Source organism: Ceratotherium simum, chromosome 1 (assembly GCF_057802395.1).
Source record: "Ceratotherium simum simum isolate JZ-2026a chromosome 1, ASM5780239v1, whole genome shotgun sequence".
Taxonomy (NCBI): domain Eukaryota; kingdom Metazoa; phylum Chordata; class Mammalia; order Perissodactyla; family Rhinocerotidae; genus Ceratotherium; species Ceratotherium simum.
The window spans coordinates 107,215,081-107,235,077 of NC_141900.1; the positions used below are offsets into that span (position 1 = coordinate 107,215,081).

The following is a 19,997-nucleotide window of genomic DNA, read 5'->3' on the forward strand; positions in this document are numbered from 1 at the left end:
AAGGCAAGTTTCCCCTTATGTTCCAACGCAAAGGTTCATGCAGTTAATTGAGTTGATGAAATAGGCTTTTTTTCACTGCAAAAGTCTATTCCTAAACTACATTTCGTTCGTGGCATTTAAGCCAACTGCCTCATTAAGCTGGAGATCCTGAAGAAAACGTTTACAGAATAGGGACGTTCGTAATTAACACAAAAATGTCAAGATTTCATCTGCCTGGTCCTTTTCCCCTTAGTTTCTTTTACTTAAGAAACTCTTTCATGTGCAACTAATGCAGAGAAAAATAAAAACGCCAAGGAACAATGTGTTAAAGGGCATTTGGGGAAAATAAACTAAAGCTACCTAGTTTTGTATGGCCCGGCCTTTGGCATGGCAGAATTTCTTTTTATTTGCTCCCATCTCGCTGGGGGATGGACTTGAAAGGAACTAACATTTGCCAACACACACACCAGACATTTGTCATCCCTCAACTGTATGGTCTCTGAGTTCCCTTCCAAGCAGCACATTTTATAGTCTGAAGTCATCTTTTTTCTGCATCTGAATTCTCTGAACAGTGACTTGAGCTGAGTGGAATACTTTGGCACTTGCTGATGGAATTGAGAGAAATATATTATTCTCAACCCAGCTTCAGACCTAGCCTTGACCGCATATTTCCTCTCTCTCTCATCCCTGCATGTGTGACCACCTGCCCTGTGCTGGAAGCAGCAGTGTTTCCTTTAGGTCTGAGGGCAAGCCTAGAAATGAGACATCCACAAAGATGGGTGGAAACAAGAAGCGAGCCATGCCTCCTCGCCTGGTCACCCCTCACCAAGTGTCTGGAGCCTGTCTGAGAATGAAGGGGGTGTGACTTTGCACAAGGGTGTGGATTGTCATCCCTCTCTTTCAGGAGATTGCTCTGGTTTCCAAGAGAAGAAACAGATGCGTTGCCTCTGCAGGGGTTGTGTTGTTGTTTCTGTCCAGCGCTTCTTCCTCTAGGAAGCCTTTGTTGCAGCCAGCTGTTTTTCTCTTTGGAATTCTCCTGAGTTGGCCGTGAATTAATGTGCTGTGAAGACCGCTGCTGGGCTCCTCTCCTATGACATCGGTAGACTTGGCTGCCTTCTCCCTCTGCCCCTTGAATTCCACTCTCTCACAGCGGTTCCACTGGCACCCAGACTGGTCCCTCCCTCCCAGCCCTGCAGCGCAGAATTGATTGAGCAGAATCACCCGAAAATTGCATTGCAAATGGTGCCTATTTTTCCAGCAGACCATCTGCTTGAGTCTATTACTCACCGCTCCGTGTGAGCCGACCGGACGAATCAGGTGCTTCTGCAGAAAGTCATTTCTGAATCACCTCATTCCAAACTCGCACCTGAAAGTCACTTTGCTGGCTGCTGAAGACACTGGAAAATTACAAGCCCTGGAGAGTTGGCCGTTTTCTTTTTTTTCACCTCAGCAGACCTTTGGGTTTTTACAGGCTCTGGAAAAGTTTCTGAGTCGTTTCACGGGGTGCCATGAGATCACAGAACGCTGGGGGTGCAGGGGATGTTGGGGGGCTACTGTGCCCCTCAGTTGACAGATGGGTACTCGTTCGGAGCCTCTGAGGTAGAGGACTAGAACCCAAGATCTGGGGCCCTTTCATCCATTTTCCACTGAGCAGCTGTGTTCCATACCTGAGCTGCATGGTGGAAAGTCAGATACGCCGCAGGCTTCGTGTTGGATGAGACTCTCTGTCTGGCGATGGAGTCCAGCAGCAAAACCGTGTCGCGTTGGGTAGGGGTCTCCGCAGGCTGCTGGCAGGTCTGGAGGAGAGCACTCGGAAGGGCAGGGAAGAATTATTTAGGAGGAGAACTGCTCTTAATGAAGTGCATAACTCCTAGCATTGCTTCTGCAGGTCCCACAAGACATCAGGGTTCCTCCCACTAAGAAACGGGGCCAGTGGAGCCAGGGATGGAGGGACAAACTGCACCATCGGTCAGCCTCCCCCAACCCAGAGTCTGCCTCTGGCACCCACCCCAGGAGAAGGAATTGCAGCGAGTCCCACTTTCTGGAAGTCCCCGATCTTGGTGTGGAATGCCTTCATAGCCCGCAGCAGCCAGGCCCTCACCGACGTGGCCCTGAGCCCTCTTCTCCATCCCGCGGCCCTCTGATCCCCACTGATGGTCACCCACCCACCGTCGATACTGGCCCAGCTCCGTGTCTTCCCACCTTGCTTCTTCCCTCTCTACGATCCTTTCCTTCTGTGGGCCCCCTCCCTTGGCTTTATTCTAATTTATGTTCTTCCTCGTTATGTTACATGCACTCGTCTTGTTTTCTCAGCACGATTTCAGATCCCTCAATTGCCTTCCTACCGCTACAGGCACATGGAGCCGGTTTATGGTCTACATCCAATAACCACCAGTTGAGTGGGACTCGTACTATGTGATTATAGAATTATATTGATCAATATCTTAGAAACAAATCTAGAGGGACTCAGTGTACAGTACCTATAGACCATGTGCAAAAAAGAATCCCTTGACCTAAGAGCTGTTTAGCACTGAGATAGAGCCTCTGGTCCCTGGTTCTCTGACTTGTTACACTTGGGAAGTGACTTCTCTCAGTTTTTTTAAAAAAATAGAGTAGAATTATTCTTTCTAGAATAGATATCAGATCCTATAAAACTTATCCATAGTTAAAACTCTAATTAGACAAGATGTTTGTGGGATGGGGTGGAATGATGGGTGTTTCTGGTGGAAACCTAAGAGAATAGCTGTTTCCATTTTGGTTCCATTGAAGATGAGGCCATTTTGTTTTTCTGCCGCCCAGAGAAATTGCATCCTTCTTTAAGACTAAGGAGCATGCTGGGCCTTTGAACACTTTGTCCTTCCGCACAGCTGTGCACGAGGGAGTCTGCAGGCAGGCGTGAATCCCCAGGCAGCTCCCGCAGGTTGAGCTGGGGTTCTCTGGGATTCAGCCTCTGACACGGCTTGCTTTATGCACTCGGTTCCACCTGGGTGTTCCCTGCTTCCATGTGAACTGATTTCCTCTAGTTCTGTTGTCCAAATCATCTTAAAATAATAACCTACAACAGTACAATAATAATTCAATTCAAAAAGCACTTAGACTTTTACTGCTCAAATTTGTGCCAAAAGGAAAAAAAAATGGTTTCCAGACCACTAGCATCTGTTCAGTTGGGCCTTGATTTATTGGGTTTTACTGTGTGGGATTTGGGGGTCAGCATCAGGCATTTCTTGAGCCGCCTCGCCCTGGAATGAAGGCATATTCAGGGCACAGTGACGACTTCTTGAAGGCTGTAGAAGATAAATGTCCCCAAGGGGATTCATTTACTTCCTGGCCGGCTCACAGCTGTGCCTGCTTGTTGCTGGTTTCCACAACATTTGTTGCCTGCTCACATCTCTCTATTTTGTTTGTTTTCCCTTAGAGGAGATTTTGAAGACCCACATCGCCCACTGGTGGTCTCCGGATGGCACAAGGCTCGCCTATGCCACCATCAATGACTCCCGTGTGCCCATCATGGAGCTCCCGACCTACACGGGCTCCATCTACCCCACGGTGAAGCCCTACCACTACCCCAAGGTACGGAGAAGAAAGGGCAGAACAGAGTCTCTGCATTGTTCATTAGCTCCCCACCCAGCCGACTCTGAATGTGGAGCTGTGATAATCAGACACGTTATGAGCAATGCAGTCAACAGAGGCAAGATTAATTACTTCCCATTACATTGCATTAAATTCCCATCTTTGTTGAGTTGAATTTATTGGCAGGTTTACTTTATTTTAAATAATTGAACTAATGTTAATCATTTGTTTAAGCTTCATCGGAACCAAAATAAATACGTTACCTCCACTTGTGATTCTGTGCCGACAAAAACTCACCCTGCCCACTCAGGGCACTCTCTCCTCGGATTCCTTCTTTAGAACTGGGCTTCTGGGAGGTCAGCGGGACCTATCTGCCCCTGGGCCCCTGGGCCTGGGCCGGGTTGTTTGGTGCTTGACCACGTTCCGACCCGTAGCGTGTCTAATTGCTTCCTAGACCAAGTTGTTGGCACAAAGAGCCAGCAGAACAGCAAGAGCTCAGTGGGGTGAGGAGGGGGGGCAAACATGCAAACCTCACTTTGTTAGAAAATCACAGCATCCTGGCGTGAAGCAAGGACCTGACGCCAAACCTCTACAGACAGCTCAGTTAGAGAGAGCTGATGTCCGAGAGAATGGACAAAGCTCTCATGGGCACACATGGGTAGCTGCCCTGCTGCCCGCTGGCTTCACTAGACTGCCCCAAGGCCCCTGGGCCAGATAATGTGAGCACTTCACTACCCGCACTGGCCTGGTGACAGAGTGCTCACTCCCTGCCTGGGATGGCCTCTAAAGGACACCTCCAGCCTCTGCCAGTGAGCACTGACCTTCAGCTTCCCAAGCCATGAGAGGCTCTGAGAGCTGCTACTACACGCCTTGTGTACCAAATACAAGATGTGCCGGCCTACAGTTTGCACCAAGAGGAGCAATAATGAACGAGTGAGATCAGCAAGGGTCCCAGAGTCCCAGGCCAGAGAAAGGAAACCCCTGGTGTCTCAGTCAGCCGGTGCTGCATGACAAACCCCGCAGACTGGGTGGCTTAAACAACAGACATTTATTTCTCATAGTTGTGGAGGCTAGAAGTCTGAAGGTACTGGCATCTCTTCCTGGAAGGGCTCCTGGAAGGAAAGGGCTCTCTTCCTGGCTTGCAGACAGCCACCTTTTCTCTGTGTCCTCATGTATCAGAGAGAGAGTTCTAGTGTCTCTTCCTCTTCTTATAAGGGCACTAATCCCGTCATGGGGGCCCCACCCTCATGACCTCATCTAACCCTAATCACCTCCTAAAGGCCTCACCTCCAAATACCATCACATTGGGAATTAGCGTTTCAGTATATGAATTTTGAGGACACAAATGTTCAGTCCACAACACCTGGTGATGCAGACCCCTTCTCTGCAGCTCTTTAATTGGTGTGGCCAATATCCAAGGAGGCGCCAAGTGGAGGAGTGTGATGCCTCTGAGGCCACAGCCCTTGTCACTGCCGTTTTATCCTAGAGCATCTAGATGTCAACACATAACATGGATGTGCCTTGTGACAGATTCTTTCCCTCCTTTTTCAGTTAGTCTTGCTTAGACTTAACTCTGTATTATGTAGAAGGATCCAGAGTTTTAGTTGGAAACACAGTTCAGTCAAGTGCACTGGACTCATCCTGAATCTTTCAACCTGTCTCTGTCTCCAACACACACACACACACACACACGGACATGGACACAGACACGCTTCAGCCAGGAGCGGTCTGACTTTCCTCTGACCACCCAGAGAAGGAATGGTTTCCTGGTGAACCCCTTTCATGGGAGTTCCCCCAATCTAGAAGTGATGACCTGAAATCCAGATCTTACAGTGGACTCTGGGACAGGTGCTCTGAAATTGGAATTATGGAACCCTAGATCACTCAGGATTTGGGGTTTCATGTTTTACTAGAAAGTCAACATATTCTGGCTAACAGAATTCAGACGCACCTGGCCCTGTAACACCCTCTCCCAGATGAGAGGCACGAGTTGTGAACCCACCTGACTTCTGCCTGTCGTGCGGCTGATTTCCTCTGTGAACCCCAATATCTCCCTCTGCCAGGTGCAGAATAAGAGAGGGCATCAGTCAGATGCAGCAGTCCTGCTGACAGGAAATGCCGCATCTTTCCCTACCCGCTTCCAGGCTGATGGTCCTTGTTCCCCCGAGAAGAGGAAGGAGAGGGGTGAGCAGCAAAGCAGAACTATTTCAAAGGACTTCATTTTTCCCCACCGCCGAGCCATGGCCAACATTCACTAATGTTCTCTGCCATTTGCTCACCCTTGAGCTCTCCACTTCCTAGCATCACATCCAGGGATGTCTCTCCCTCTCCTTGTCTAGTTTCCTTTCCCCTCCCAGGTAGTTAAGCCAGTGGAGTAGTGCTCGCCTGGAGCTGAGAGACAGGGGAGTTGGGAGGAATAAGAAGGGAGTAGGCTTCCTGGGGAAGAAGAGGAATTGGCCCCGTTGTCTCTTGTCCTTCGTAACGTTCTACACATGAATGATCTGCTCTCCACAAGTTTTCTCCTCCGTGCTGAGCTCCAAAGTTCCCAGAGTCCTGCTTGTGACTCTTCTGGGGAAGACTTTGCAGCCAAGGCACCGTCCGGGCAGGAGGTGGCTCACTCACGTCTCTGTCCCCTTTCACTTCCCAGGCCGGATGTGAAAACCCCAGTATTTCCCTCCACGTCATTGGCTTAAATGGACCCACCCATGATCTGGAGATGATGCCACCCGATGATCCACGAATGAGGTTTGCTTCTTTCTCTCTATTATGTTAAAAACAAATAAGATGAATGTTCATTTACATGGTCTCTTCAGGCTCTGATTTATTTTACTGATAATTTAAGCATCCAAGAAAAAGGTACATTTTCTAAAGTTTTCCTTGCTGCTTTATGATTCGATTTTCTGGGAAAGGTACACCAGTCAAATCAGCACTACTATTTCTTACCTGGAGTCAGGAGCAGCTTCTCCTCCCCAGGAGGCCTGGGTCCTCTGGGAAGGGGCCATGTCCGGTCAGCCGCACATCTCCTGTAGGGGCCACACTGCCTCACACACAGCAGACATGGGAGAGCATCCATTGGATGAACCCATGCCATCTTTCAGAGAAAATCCATGTAATCGAACTTTCTGTAAATGATGCCCCATTTTTAGAGCATTATTCTAGAGCATGACTGTACTTTGCCAGCCCCAGGAACTGATGGTGAATCCTGTTCCAGTAAGCCGAATCCCCCAGTTGGTAAGAAAACAACCATGCAGTTGGTGGAATATTTGACAAAGATAACTGTCCTATTATTATTAACATCTGGTTTAGGTAGATTTCTGTTTTTTTGTTTTCTGGTTTTTTTTTGTGTGTGTGTGAGGAAGATTAGCCCTGAGCTAACATCTGTTGCCAATCCGCCTCTTTTTGCTGAGGAAGATTGGCCCTGGGCTAACATCCATGCCCAGCTTCCTCTGCTTTATATGTGAGATGCCCACCACAGCATGGCTTGATGAGTGGTGCGTAAGTCTGCACCTGGGATCCAAACCTGTGAACCTTGGGCCACTGAAGTGGAGTGCACGAACTTTAACCACTATGCCACTGGGCTGGCCCCGGTAGATTTCTGTTTTTAATCAGAACAACTGAGTAGGATCCATCTAAGTGAAGTGGTCTGAATATCAGTTTCATTTTTTCCCAAAGTTCAAGCAGCCTGGGCACTGATTGTACTTCCAGAGCCCACTTAAATCATCATTAAACCTCTCTCTGTTGAAAATATTGATGGGAGACTCAAAAAAGAAGATGGAATTGTATTGACACCAGGATCCACTCACTCATAGATCCCTGTAAGTCTATAAATGGACCGTTAAGCTAAGAAGGGTTCATTAGGAGACTCAGCAGATACTCAACCCAAATTTTGCCGTAACTCTCGCCTATCGTCGGGGCTGGGTGCTCGGGCACTTGGTTCCGCTGGTCTTTTGTGAATGGTGTGGTCTTCTCCTGCAGTGGCTTCTACTGCTGTCCTTGGCGAGACCCATCTGCCCACACCCCAGACGCCAGAGGCCTCTGCAGAATTCCACCGAGGTTCTTTCAACTCTTCCTTTTCAGTGAAATTAAAAATGCTGTAAGGTCCTCAGGCACACAGACCAAGCACAGAATTCCAGTGCTCTGTAAGGGCTCCTCACTGCCCCCCTCCCTGCCCTGGATAGATCTCCTCCCTCTTGTAGCCAGTCCCAAGGCCTGCCTCTCCGATGAGCCCTCCTTGGGCGTGGGCCCTTAGTCTGCGCTGGTCAGGGGCGTCAAATCGATTTGGCTGATGATCTTTTTGCTGGGATAGAAGGAACGCTCAGATTATTGCTTTGTCTTCTCTCCTGAAGATGCATATATTTCATTGTTTCCCTTTCAACCCCCATCCCTGCCAAGCCTCCTGAGGCCTGGTCCAGCAAACTCACTGAATTAATATGGAAAGTCACCTGGAAAATTTAAGCCATCTGTTTGAGTTAATTGAAAATCTCGTTTAGTCAATTTGGTGATGCTGTTTCCGCAGGCTTGATTAGCTTCAAGGACAATGAAAAATTAGCCTCAGTCAGGGCTTGAAGCTCGGATGCTGGTCTCAGGCTCCCCGCTTGCTCTGATTTCCCAGGCTAAGTGCAATAACGCTTTCCACACACAATATAAATCTGTAATATGTAAGTGTCACGCTTTCTCATGCTCCTTCTCTGTCACACATCCTCGAGATTTCTCAAAAGTGAGCACAGATGTGTCAGAAATCACGGACTAAATGTGAGTGGATATTGAGCATTTAGTGTTGACAGCCGTTAGACGGAGCACTGAGAACATTGTGGTGAATGAAACAGAGTTTACAATGTTGGTGCGACATGTGGGCAGATAGATCTTGAACAAATCAAGACAAGCAAGTGAACAACTGCAGGTGTGAGAAGGGGTGTGGAAGAGGAGGCCAACCCAGTCTGGAGGGTGCCAGTGTCATGGCTTGGAGCAGGCTCTCTCGCCCTCAGCACTGTCGGCTCTTTGGGCCTGATGATTCTTTGCTGTGGGGGTGTCCTGTGCGTGGAGGGTGTTGAGCAGCATCCCTGGCCTCCACCGTTGGGTGTCAGTAGTACCCCACCCCCCGAGTTGTAACAGTCAGTCTCTAGTCGTTGCCAGATGTCCCCAGATTGAGAAACACTGGTTTAGAGTGAAGGTTCTCAAGCCAACTGCCTGGTTCAAGTCCTAGCTCAGTGGTCTTGGGCAAGTTACTCCACCTTTCCTGCTTCAGTTTTCTCATCTGTAAAATGGGAAAAATATTAATAATAAAAGTGTTTACTCTCATGGGTGGTTGTGGAAATTAAATGAGATATTGCACATAGCATAGCTCATATGATCATCCCGTCTCATGGCTGTAAATACTACCTATAGGCTATTAACTCTCACCTTTGAACTCAGCTCTGACCTGTCCTCGGACCTTCTCACACCATCCTGTTGCATCCAGCCCAGGACGTGACTCATCCCTTTGTCTAGCGGATCCACACCATGTACACCACCCACCCGTTAGTCACTTAGTATCCTTCTGAGTTATCAGATCGACTGTCATGGTATCGCTGTGCTTGTGTCCAAGTAACCCCTATTTTACTTAATAACGGCCCCAAGGCCAACTTTATTATTAGTTATTGTTGTTAATCTCCTACTGTGCCTTATCTATAAATTAAACTTTATCCTAGGTATGTATGTATAGGAAAAAACATAGTGTATATATATAGGGTTCGGTACTGTCCACGGTTTCAGGCATCTGCTGAGGTCTTGGAATGTATTCCCCGTGGATAAGGGGGGACGCTGTATATAAGAGGAAACTAATAGAGAGAGTTTTGATTGCAGATTCCCCTGGTGCCGTCTCTGGGCTGAGAAGAGTCTGTCTTCAGTAAGAAGAGAATTTATTTCCTCCTTTAGGCAGAAAAGGGGGAGTTTTTCTGGGTTTGCTGCTTGTTAATTGCCTTCAGCTTAAAATAATTTTTATGTCGGAGGCATATTTTGGGGTGACATATTCTGGTTTCCTTCACTGCTAAAGGAAGTAATCTAGAAAAGGTAAAAATAAGACACCTACTTTGTGGAGTGATATAAAAAGGAATGAGACCTAAATAATGCCCTCAAAAATCTAGGAAGGGATCGACGACAACCAGACAAAGAAATGTATGATATTAAAAAAATTAAGTGCTTCAAAATAGGCATCAATTCTTCTAAGAGTTTTGCAGAAGGATGGAGAAATCGCTTTGGTGGAGGAGGGTGGGGAGGAGGATTTTGAGGCACAGGCAGGGTTTGGCGGTGTTGGGATGCAGAGGAAGGCATATTCCAGGATCCTGTTTAAGAGAAGCAGATAAGTAGGGGTGGGACCGGGGAGGGTGTGTGGGGCCCAGAGGCATCATCAGTTGTGTGTTGTGTGTTGAATTGTAAAACTGTGCCCCCAGGGCGTTTCTATTCTTCTTTCCGCCTTCCAAACCAGGCTTCTAAACTCGCTGTCTTGTTTTCACTCTTGTTTTTCTCTCTGCCTGTCTCTCTGGGAGTGAGGACGTGGGCTTTACATGTCTTACAGGATGGTGGCTGTGTCCAAGGGCGACCCCTGGGAACGGCACTGCTGAGGGCTTTTGCACACGGTTCACTGAAGCGTCACACAGCTCTGTGACATGGGTCCTATTCTACAGACGCAGAGACTGAGGAATATAGAGGTTAGCGGATGTGTCTGAATCCACACAGAGCATAAAGGATGGTTCCAGGATCCACCCTTAACCACTAGCTCCCTGCACAGCCTCCACAGGAACATGCAGAGAATTCTAGACGTCCACCGGTCACTTTCAGCAGGCTGGCTAGCAGCCTTCAAGAAGAAGAAATAAAACACTTCATCTATCCCCTATCTACTCTTTATACCACTCATTTCCAATTTCCTCTGTTGTTTATTAACCAGCCTGACTTCCCTCCAAGGGTTCTCAGACATGGGGAAACTTGTCCGGGCTCCCACATCCTTCCACTTGCAAACACTTATTGATCATCGGTATGTGCCATCACTGTGTCAGGCCCTTGGATGGCCTCTCCCATCAGGTGACTCACCTTCCAGAAAGCACGACAGCTCGTGGTCAACGGCCATAATGAAGTGTAGCAGCCGCACGAGGCGAGTGCGAGGAGCGGCTTCAAGAGCAGCCCCTGCCGGCACATCACTCCCAGAGCAAAACGTGAGGCCATCTCGGAAAACGTTCACATTAAAGATGGCTAAGCACGGTGACCCCCAGTGACCCTGAGCTGAGGACGGGCGGCGAGGCTGAGGAGAGTTGCTGAACCTGTTCAGGAGATACAGACGCAGCCTGTGTGTCCTGTGGGTGGAGGAACCAAATGGAAATCATTATGCGCCGCCCTTCACACACAAGCGATTTTACAATTTCACACACAAGCCAGCCGCACGGATAACACAGACGCCGTTGTTTTTTTGCTGGTTTCCTCGGGCCTCTCCAGAGCTGTGGGCTGGGTGTTGAATTAGGATGCGGCAGATGCCCGGCAGGATCATTTTGAAGACGCGTTGCACTGTGCTGATGTGTTTGTCCTCCTCCAAACATCCCGCCCAGTGTAGTGCAGCTGCCGGCCCTCGGGCTCCTCCCGACGCCCGCAGCCACAGGCGGTCCCGGGACCACAGTGCCTGAGAAAGAGGCAGTGCTGTGCCCCCATGCGCCTGGGCCCAGGGATGGATCCTCCCCACCCCCTTCAGTGGCCTATAAAAGGCCCAAAGGCCTGTCGTTTTTATCTTCTCTTATTTTACTTCAGTTTATTCATTTCAATCTCCAGTACCAAGGATTTAGATCTGCCCAGTTCATGGCACACCCTCCTGCCCTTCTGTTTATTTATTTGTTCTTTATTCCCTACTCCCGTGTCCCCCAACCTCATAGGCACCGATCTAAATTCATTTACATACCCCTTTTTCCCTGTTAATGTATGTAAAACATGTATTATTATGTGTGTGTGCATGCTTACTTTATATAAATGGCACTGTGATATGCATATATTTATAAGTGTATGGTGTGTGTCTGTGTGTCTATGTGTGTTTAGATGCTGGTTCCTCTTCTTTTCACTCAGCACTGTGTAAAGACCTAGCATACTGATGTGTGTGCGTGCATCTCACTGCTTCTAAATGTCCACGGTGACTCTAGATTTCTGCAAATTCCCAGGAAACTTGCATTCTGGCCTCCTCTGCCTCCACATTCCTCCTCCACGTGCGCTGCCCGTGACACACCCCATTCTGACCCAGATATGAAACACAGCCTTCTTCTGTCCGATCTGTACAATATATGGACTTGCTGGGAGATTGGTGTATTGAATCATTTACTGAAGACAGAGGTCATCAGAACAATGGAAACGTCACAGAAAAACAGGGTCCTCATTCCTAATGACCTGTGTCCCACCGCTACCAACACTCCACTACCACCACCATCACTACAATCACCACCATCACCATCACCTCCATCACCACCACCACCGCCACCGCCACCACCACCACCATCACCACCACCACCACCATCACCCCCATCACCACCACTGCCACCGCCACCACCACCACCATCACCACCTCCATCACCACCATCACCATCACCTTCATCACCACCACTGCCACCGCCACCATCACCTCCATCACCACCGTCACCATCACCTCCATCACCACCACCACCGCCACCGCCACCACCACCACCATCACCACCACCACCACCATCACCCCCATCACCACCACTGCCACCGCCACCACCACCACCATCACCACCTCCATCACCACCATCACCATCACCTTCATCACCACCACTGCCACCGCCACCACCACCACCATCACCATCACCTCCATCACCACCGTCACCATCACCTCCATCACCACCACCACCGCCACCGCCACCACCACCACCATCACCACCACCACCACCATCACCCCCATCACCACCACTGCCACCACCACCACCACCACCATCACCACCGTCACCATCACCTCCATCACCACCGCCGCCACCACCACCATCACCACCTCCATCACCATCACCACCGTCACCATCACCTCCATCACCACCACTGCCACTGCCACCACCACCACCACCTTCACCACCACCATCACCTCTATCACCACCATCATCACCCTCACCACTTCCAACACCATCACTGCCACCACCACCACCACCATCACCTGACTTGTCCATGGTTGCATTTTTAACAGGATGGAACCAGGACTTGAACACAAGACCCCTGACACCACACCCACTGCTCACGTCATTGTTCAAGAGCTTTCACACCTACCATGTTTCACTTTGCACTTTTCATGTTTCATTTTATGGCATGAAGCTAAATTGGGGGCTTCAATTACAAAACACCTCTCCTTCCTGGTTTCCTTCATCAGGGGTGTGGCCTGGGCATTGGGGGTTTTTAAAAGCTCCTCAGGTGATTCCAAAATCTGGCCACAGCAGAGCAGCCTCCTTGGTAGCAATAGTTTTCACCTGGGATGGAAGAACAATCTCATTTTCAAATTACTAATAGTGCCCCCCACCTCCATCCCTGAACCTGCCATCCTGCTAACGTTCGTAATCTAGTCTTTGTCTTTATGTTAATGACTCTGGGAAGATTGACTATTTTATCTGAATTTGACTTCCAGATTTCTCTGAAAGTGTTCTGAGTATAAATTGCAATTGCATACGTGCTCTCCACTGCCCTCAGAGCCAGACCTCTCTCTATTTCTATCTCATGTGTTAAAGTAATGACCTGGATACCTAGATTTCAATGAATTAATCTTAGGGCGCATCATTCGAGGGGATTGGCTCAACCAGACATCTCTCGTGTTTACAGTATCAGATCAGGGTATGGTCTTTGTTATCCATTGGGGCAGAAGCTACTCGTGGTGGGCACAGAAATGTAGATGCTCGAGGCTGGAGAAATGACAGATCGTTATTCTATTGATGCACTGAGAAGGGAATTCACGACCTTCCTGTTGATTACGAGTGTCTCTGTTCTCATCAATAGAAATGTCCAGTGCTTTAGAAGACCGGAAGTCAGAGTCCTGGATGTCCAGATAAGTAAGGTTCTGGCGAAGAAAGCATGTTCTACATTGTTGTGACCATGTTTGAAAGGGCAGCCAGATGGTTCTGAAGACACTCTAAATAGACATGCAAGGGACCGTTAGCCGTTTGGCGGGCTTATGCATAGCAAGAGACATCAGAAAAATAAAATGTGATGCTGCCTTCCCCGTCCCTGTAAATAGGACACCTCTGTTAGCCAGCAAGCTCTTTCAGCCGGCAAAATGGTGTTGACATCTGAGATGTCAGCAACACCCTGCACAAGGTTTCCAAGGCCATGTCACAAGGCTGGGTGAGCCAGATGATGGTAAACTCACGGGGCATAAGTGACAGGTACGGTTTGTCCCATGGGCCACAGCTAAAAAATCTAGTACATGGATTTGATGGCACCTGCAGGAGAATGAGATTTGGCAAAATTTACCAAGCATCATTTACATGTGTCAGGCATGCATTGAGTTGTAAACCAATGGGACTCACACCTGCCACCCACGAGCAGGTCAGTCCCTTGTTCCCCTCTTCTTGAGGGCTTCCTATTTCGAGGACTCTGTTGCTGGCAGGGCTCTGAGAGTTTTCCTTTTTGCCCTTCTACTTCCTCTGCAATTCACAGAGGTGGAGGGGGAGGCTCACAGAGGGCAAGTGACTTGTACAAAGTCACACCTGATTCATTACAGGGCCAGGCCTGGAGTCCAGGCTTCCACATCTGGTGTCCCTTGTCCCATTTGTTTCTGCTGTGTCCACTCTAGCTCCCCCTGGCTCCAGGGTCTCTGTAAGCAGACCCTTTCCCACCTCCCAGCTGTGTGCCCTGTATTCCCATCATCAGTGCCAGCATCTGAGGGCCTACTCTCTGTCAGACATTCCGCCAGGCGCCGCAAACGGGGAACCCGAGGAGCTTCAGGGCACCTCCCGCCCCGAGACACTGACTAGAGGGTGGAATCACTACTTCAGCCAGGTGGGGCTTCCCGGGGACGGAATTGTTCCTATCCCTGCTACTGAGCCTTTGGACAAATCTCTTCTCCCCTCCGCCCTGGATCTCGTGACTAGTCGGAGAATAGCTGCCTCACCGTGTCTTTTGAGCTGAATTACAATCTCCTCCAACTGACCAAGCCCTCCCCTCGGTTCTTTGTCTTTGCCTGAAACCTGCCAGAGTGCCGCCCGACACCGTCACGTCCTTCTCATGAACTTTGTGTGTGTGAAGAGTCCTTACACGTGGAAGGCAGCGGCCACCGCCTGGTTGTCATTTGAGGGCCAGAGGCCCACGTGCTGCCTACAGCATTGACAACTGAGTTGCTCCTCAGGGCCGACGGCTTTTACCTGAGACGACCACACACTGAAGTGTGACTCTGTCCAAAAAAAAATTCTGAACTTTGATAGGGAGAGACTTCAATTTGAAAGAAAGACCGTTGTAATAGGGACAACACTCCCATCTCAGAAATCTGTGAGCATCTCCAAGTCAAACGGAAAGCAGTTTCCTTTTATAGGGTGAAGAGGGAGGCAAGCAGAGATGAGCAGAATTTTGGAGGGGAACTGGGCAAGCAGAGGAAATGGCCGGTGGGGGCACAGAGGAAGTGCCTTGCTGTGCTCAGCCAGCTCCCAGGAGAAGCTGTAAGGGGACACAGTCCACTTTTTGGGGGTGTGTGCTCAGGCTTGTGGGTGAGCAGAACTCAGGGAACCTGAAGGAATGAGAGGAGCCTGACGAAAGTTTGGCCAAGACAGAGCAGTGGGCAATTGTGAGCACTTGGTCAGCTATATTGACATGGCTTAACTCGAGGTTGGCTGGGCATTGTAAGGTATGTTTGAAGTGGGAGGACAGCAGAGGTTTAGACTAAGGTGGCCGTCCCCTAGCCACAACAAGGTGAGGATGAAGGTGGTGGGAGCTGAGGAGTATGTGTTAGAACCGAAGCCAGAAGCTGAAAGGGGAGGGATGTGGGGACACTGCACCAGCCCCTGGTCCTCAGAGAGGTACCAGTTGTAGACAGAAAAACCTGAGCAGCTCTTAACATTGAGCAGGTGGCTACAGGCCTTTGGGAGCTTGGTGTGGCCAAGATGATCAGGGCATTGCTTTGTCAGCGTAAGACTGGCCCATCTTAGGCACAGCTAGTTGAGAAAATGCTGTCATGGAGATAGTGCCAGCCAGGGGGTCAGCGAGGCACTGGCTGAGGGTCGGGGTGGTCATTGACGTGCCTAAGCCCAGAAGTCATTCTTCGGGTTCCTCATCTGTAAAAGGAGAGACCTTTGGCATCTCAGGACCTTTCTGACTCTAAGTCCATAATGGCTCAATACGTTGTGCTGGCATGTTAAAGTCTCAGTGATTGCCTTCACCTCAAGGTGACATTTCCATGAGTGAAGCAACCTTGAGAAAGGGCAGCTGTGGTCAAGGGGATTTGTGGCCCCTCTCTGTATCTGTCAGTGTCCCAGCAGGAAGCAAAGGGATTAATTCCAAGAGTGTTCACCCAAGGCGAAATTTACAAAGAGTTGCTTGGGGGAGGACACCCACAAGGAATGTGCAGTGCCCAGGACCCAGGTCATCCCAGGCCTGAAAGGGCAAGGGCAGGAGCAGTAACTGGATCCTAGGGACAGAGGGCCATGTGGAGCAAGCCACCAACAGGGCCTGGGAACTTGGGTCGATGGGAGGACTGCATGGAGGGAGTCGTGGAAATAAATACCCACTTTCCCTCTCTCCCACCCTTTGTTCTCCTACTGGTGCTTCCGTGGTGCAGCCAGAGCCCCCTGATGCTGTCTGTACAGGTGAGCTTCCCCCTCCCTGAGCACAGAGCAGAGTGGAAAAGATGGAGGGAACCTGCAGAGGCACATGGAAGACATCTAGCACATCCTCAAATGACACCAGCAGTATCAGGGCTTAATCCATATTGAGTGGACAGGTCAAGTATGTGGGTGGGTGGATGAGGGATGGAAGGATGGATGGATGGATGGATGGAGGATTGAGAGATAGGTGGGTTGATGGGTGGGTGGATGGATGATGGATGATAGATGAATTACGGATGGATGGATGGTGGATGGGTGGATGGATGAATGGATGATGAATAGGTAGATGATAGATGAATTGGTGGGTGGATGGATAGATGGATGGATGATGGATGGATGGGTGGATGGGTGGGTGGATTGATGATGGATGATGTATGGATGATGGATAGATGGGTGAATGATGGATGGATGGATGGATGATAGTGGATGGACAGATGGACAGACTGATGAACAAATAGATGGATGGGTGCTGAGTGTGTGAAAATGAAGGGCTAGAGAAGGGGTGACATGAGATTTGCCTCCACCTATCCTATTCAAGGGATCTGTTCATGTTCAAAGCATATAAATTTTTGAATAAGGACTCCACAGTTCCTAAGGTGACACTCCCTGTCATTTCCTTCTCCCTCATCCTGACAGTTGGCCCTGCATTATAGCCAGCCTCTAAGATGGAAGGAAAAGGTCTATTCCTACATTGAAAGTGAAATTATAGAAATATACATCAAATAGTAATTTGTCTTACAGTCACATCATTTTTATATTTTACAAAGTGCAATCTGCCTGCAGATATTTTTATACAATTAAGTGACAGCTGTGAGGGCATGCTCAGACGTGGAGCCATACGCTTTATCATGGGGAGCATTTGATATTCGGTGTCATTTCAGTTTGCTTAAAGGTGGCTTCTATTAAAGAACATCATTTTTTAAAAAATTCTCTCTCAAAGTAATTTTTTTTTTTTGCTCCAGCTTAATCCATGGAATAAACATTGCTGGAAAATGCCAGAGTTAATTGCAGGCTCTTTATTTCGCTAGATAAACAGACCTTTTGTTTTCTTGCCCTTTATTGCCACACAACTGTCAGAACCTTTGCCAGAATTTGGAATACCAAGAAGTGACACCGCACATTAATCCCTGTGAGAGAGATGATGCTCTATTAATGTTTCATGGCAAACAAATGGACTAATAAAAAATTCATACAATGCTCACCAGGAAGAGCTGCTGTGTTTGGATTTGGAGGTCCCTTTGGCTGGAGATTCGTGGGAATGTTGTACAGTCTTCATAGCCACGCTGCGCTTGTCAACAAGTGCTCCTCCCACGTGCTCCCCAGCAGGCAGACCCGGCCTCCTTCGGTTAGTGCCGTCTTCACCCTCAGCTGAAATCAGTGGTCTGTCTGTCTGTCTCCCCACAAGCTGTGAGCTCCGCTATGACGGGAGTTTGGCCCTCTCTGTTACCAGCACCTGGAACCGTGTCTACTGCACACTAAGCCCTGACTAAGTGCCCTATGAATGAAGAAATGTATTTGTGGGCAGAAAAAGTGCTTTAGAATAAAGAGAAAATTGGCATTTCTTTTAGGAGTCTTTGCTTCCTGTTAATAATTTGGTGTCATGTTCTTTTTAAAATGCAATTTCTACGATTCTCAAAATATGATTATCGATTTTTTGTAATTATCACAATGCTTCAGCATCTCACTTTCTCTTGACGTTGGATCAATCCTTGTGTTTTTCAAAACCCAGCTCCATCTCACCTTCTTAAATTATTCTGCTTCAAATCCTATTTTCGCCTCTCCTTTAACTGCTACCAAACTCTCTTTATTCTAAAGCACCTTATCTGCCTACCAATACAGTGATTCACTCAGAGAACATTGAGTAAAGGCAGAAATAGAGAGACATCTACTGTTAACTGGCGCCTGGAGTTGTTCTCGTACCATCTGCTCACAGCGTATTACAGGTCTCACCTAGATTGGTGGTTCTCAGCCTGAGCATCATTGGAATCACCTGCGGGCCTCGTTAAACCAGCAGTTGCTTGGCCCCACCCCATTTTGATTCAGTGGGTCTGGGGTGAGGCCTGAGAATGTGTATTTCCAACACTTCCCGGGTGCTGCTGGTCTGGGGACCACACTTCGAGGACCACTGACTTTGATAATTAAAGTTTGGGTGCGGAGACTGTTCTGCTTCTTCCTTCTCCTCTGGCGGCTCAGGCTTTGGCTGACTTTGCCGCAGAAACCCAGTATCGTCTTTGCTGGTCACTGCTTTCTCTGGGCAGGCCCAACCTCCCTGAGTGAGGGTGACAACAGGGAGTGCACGCTGCCCAGATGGCTGCAGACCCGGGCCGGCATACACAAGACCCAGGAATGGGCTCCCCGTCTCTGTACACGCTTCGTTCAGGCGGCAGGGCACGGGATTTGGCACTGATGCGAATGAACAGGCTCCATGGCAGAAGCCACAGGTCGGCGGGGCTCACACGGTCTCTGGGCACGCAGGCCATATAACCGCATCTATTCCTGTTGCTCATGAGTCGCATTCTTCCTCTGCTAGACTTCGTAGTTGGTGGCATCGACACCTCCCAATGACACAACCAACTCTAATTCCCGTTTACTGCCTTTGCACTGAGATTTTTTCCCATTGTAATGTCCCTCTAGATTCTCCCTCTGGTCCATGCTTCCCTTTCTCCCCTTCAGAGACAATATGACTCAAGTCGTAAGCATTTTGTAGATTTCTTCTGCAGGTACCCAGGCCTTGGCAGTGGATCATGGCTAGTAAGAGGCATGCCCTTTGCTCCTTGCCTTGAGGAGCTCCCAGCCCGGCTAACACAGACCTATAAAGAAGAGTTGGCTGTACACGATGATCTGAGACAAGATGGCACAAATCGTGGGTGCTGGAAAAGGTTACCGGAAGGAAAGATACACGTGGCCTTCGTGGAGGATGCAGGGTCCGGGAAGTCTATTCTCCTCGCTATTTTCATTATTCTCTGTGGGGGCAGAGGTGCCCGAGAACCCCACAAGGGAAAGCAGGCTGTCTGCTCCTGCTTCAGCCCTGGGACTTCTTAGCTGGACAAGGTGGGTGCAGGGGTTCCTGCTGCTTCCTTGCCTGTGAGCTACTTTCCCAATATGGAAATCCCTGCCCCATGTAAATGCACACGTCCCAGCCCCCACAGCGCCTCTGCTGAGGAAATTCAGCTAAAACGCTCTGAAAGTGCCATTATCCTGGGAGGAGACACTTGTGGGGAGACAGCCAGTGGACACAAGTCAGCTGGGCCTCCAGGCTGGCCCCAACTGTATGGACACCTGCCTGAGGACAGCCTTACAAAGGCCCCATTCTACAAAACTCAGAAATCATAGAAGCTTCTCCAAGCAAAGCCCCCAAGAGAATTCAGACCCTCGGAGCCATTAGCACTCAAGTGTAGTTTTAATGAGATGAAAAACTTTTCTCAGCTGAGTCAAAGATTCTTGTTGCTTTTTTTTCAGAAGGACAGAAAAAAAAATTGTATATTCAGTTGGTTTATGTATGTTCTAATTAAAAGCTGTTTTTGTTTGATTTGGTGAAAAATTCCACTCAGACCTTGATTATTTTATTAAATATTAAATTCTTATGTAAACTGTTCTGTTCTCTGTAAACCGTTGTGCTTTAAGGCTGCCCCTCTGCTT

The 19,997-nt window shown here is 48.9% G+C and overlaps 1 protein-coding gene across 2 annotated transcripts in view; it reads left to right on the forward strand.

Annotated features, from left to right (window-relative positions):
- Positions 1-19,997, forward strand: part of DPP6 (dipeptidyl peptidase like 6) — a 746,707-nt gene that overhangs the window by 631,116 nt on the left and 95,594 nt on the right. For both annotated transcript variants that reach the window (XM_004430585.3, XM_004430586.3), the window contains exons 9-10: positions 3,395-3,549; positions 6,197-6,294. In XM_004430585.3, the coding sequence (XP_004430642.1) occupies positions 3,395-3,549; positions 6,197-6,294 (253 nt within the window). The remainder of the gene's footprint in view (positions 1-3,394; positions 3,550-6,196; positions 6,295-19,997) is intronic.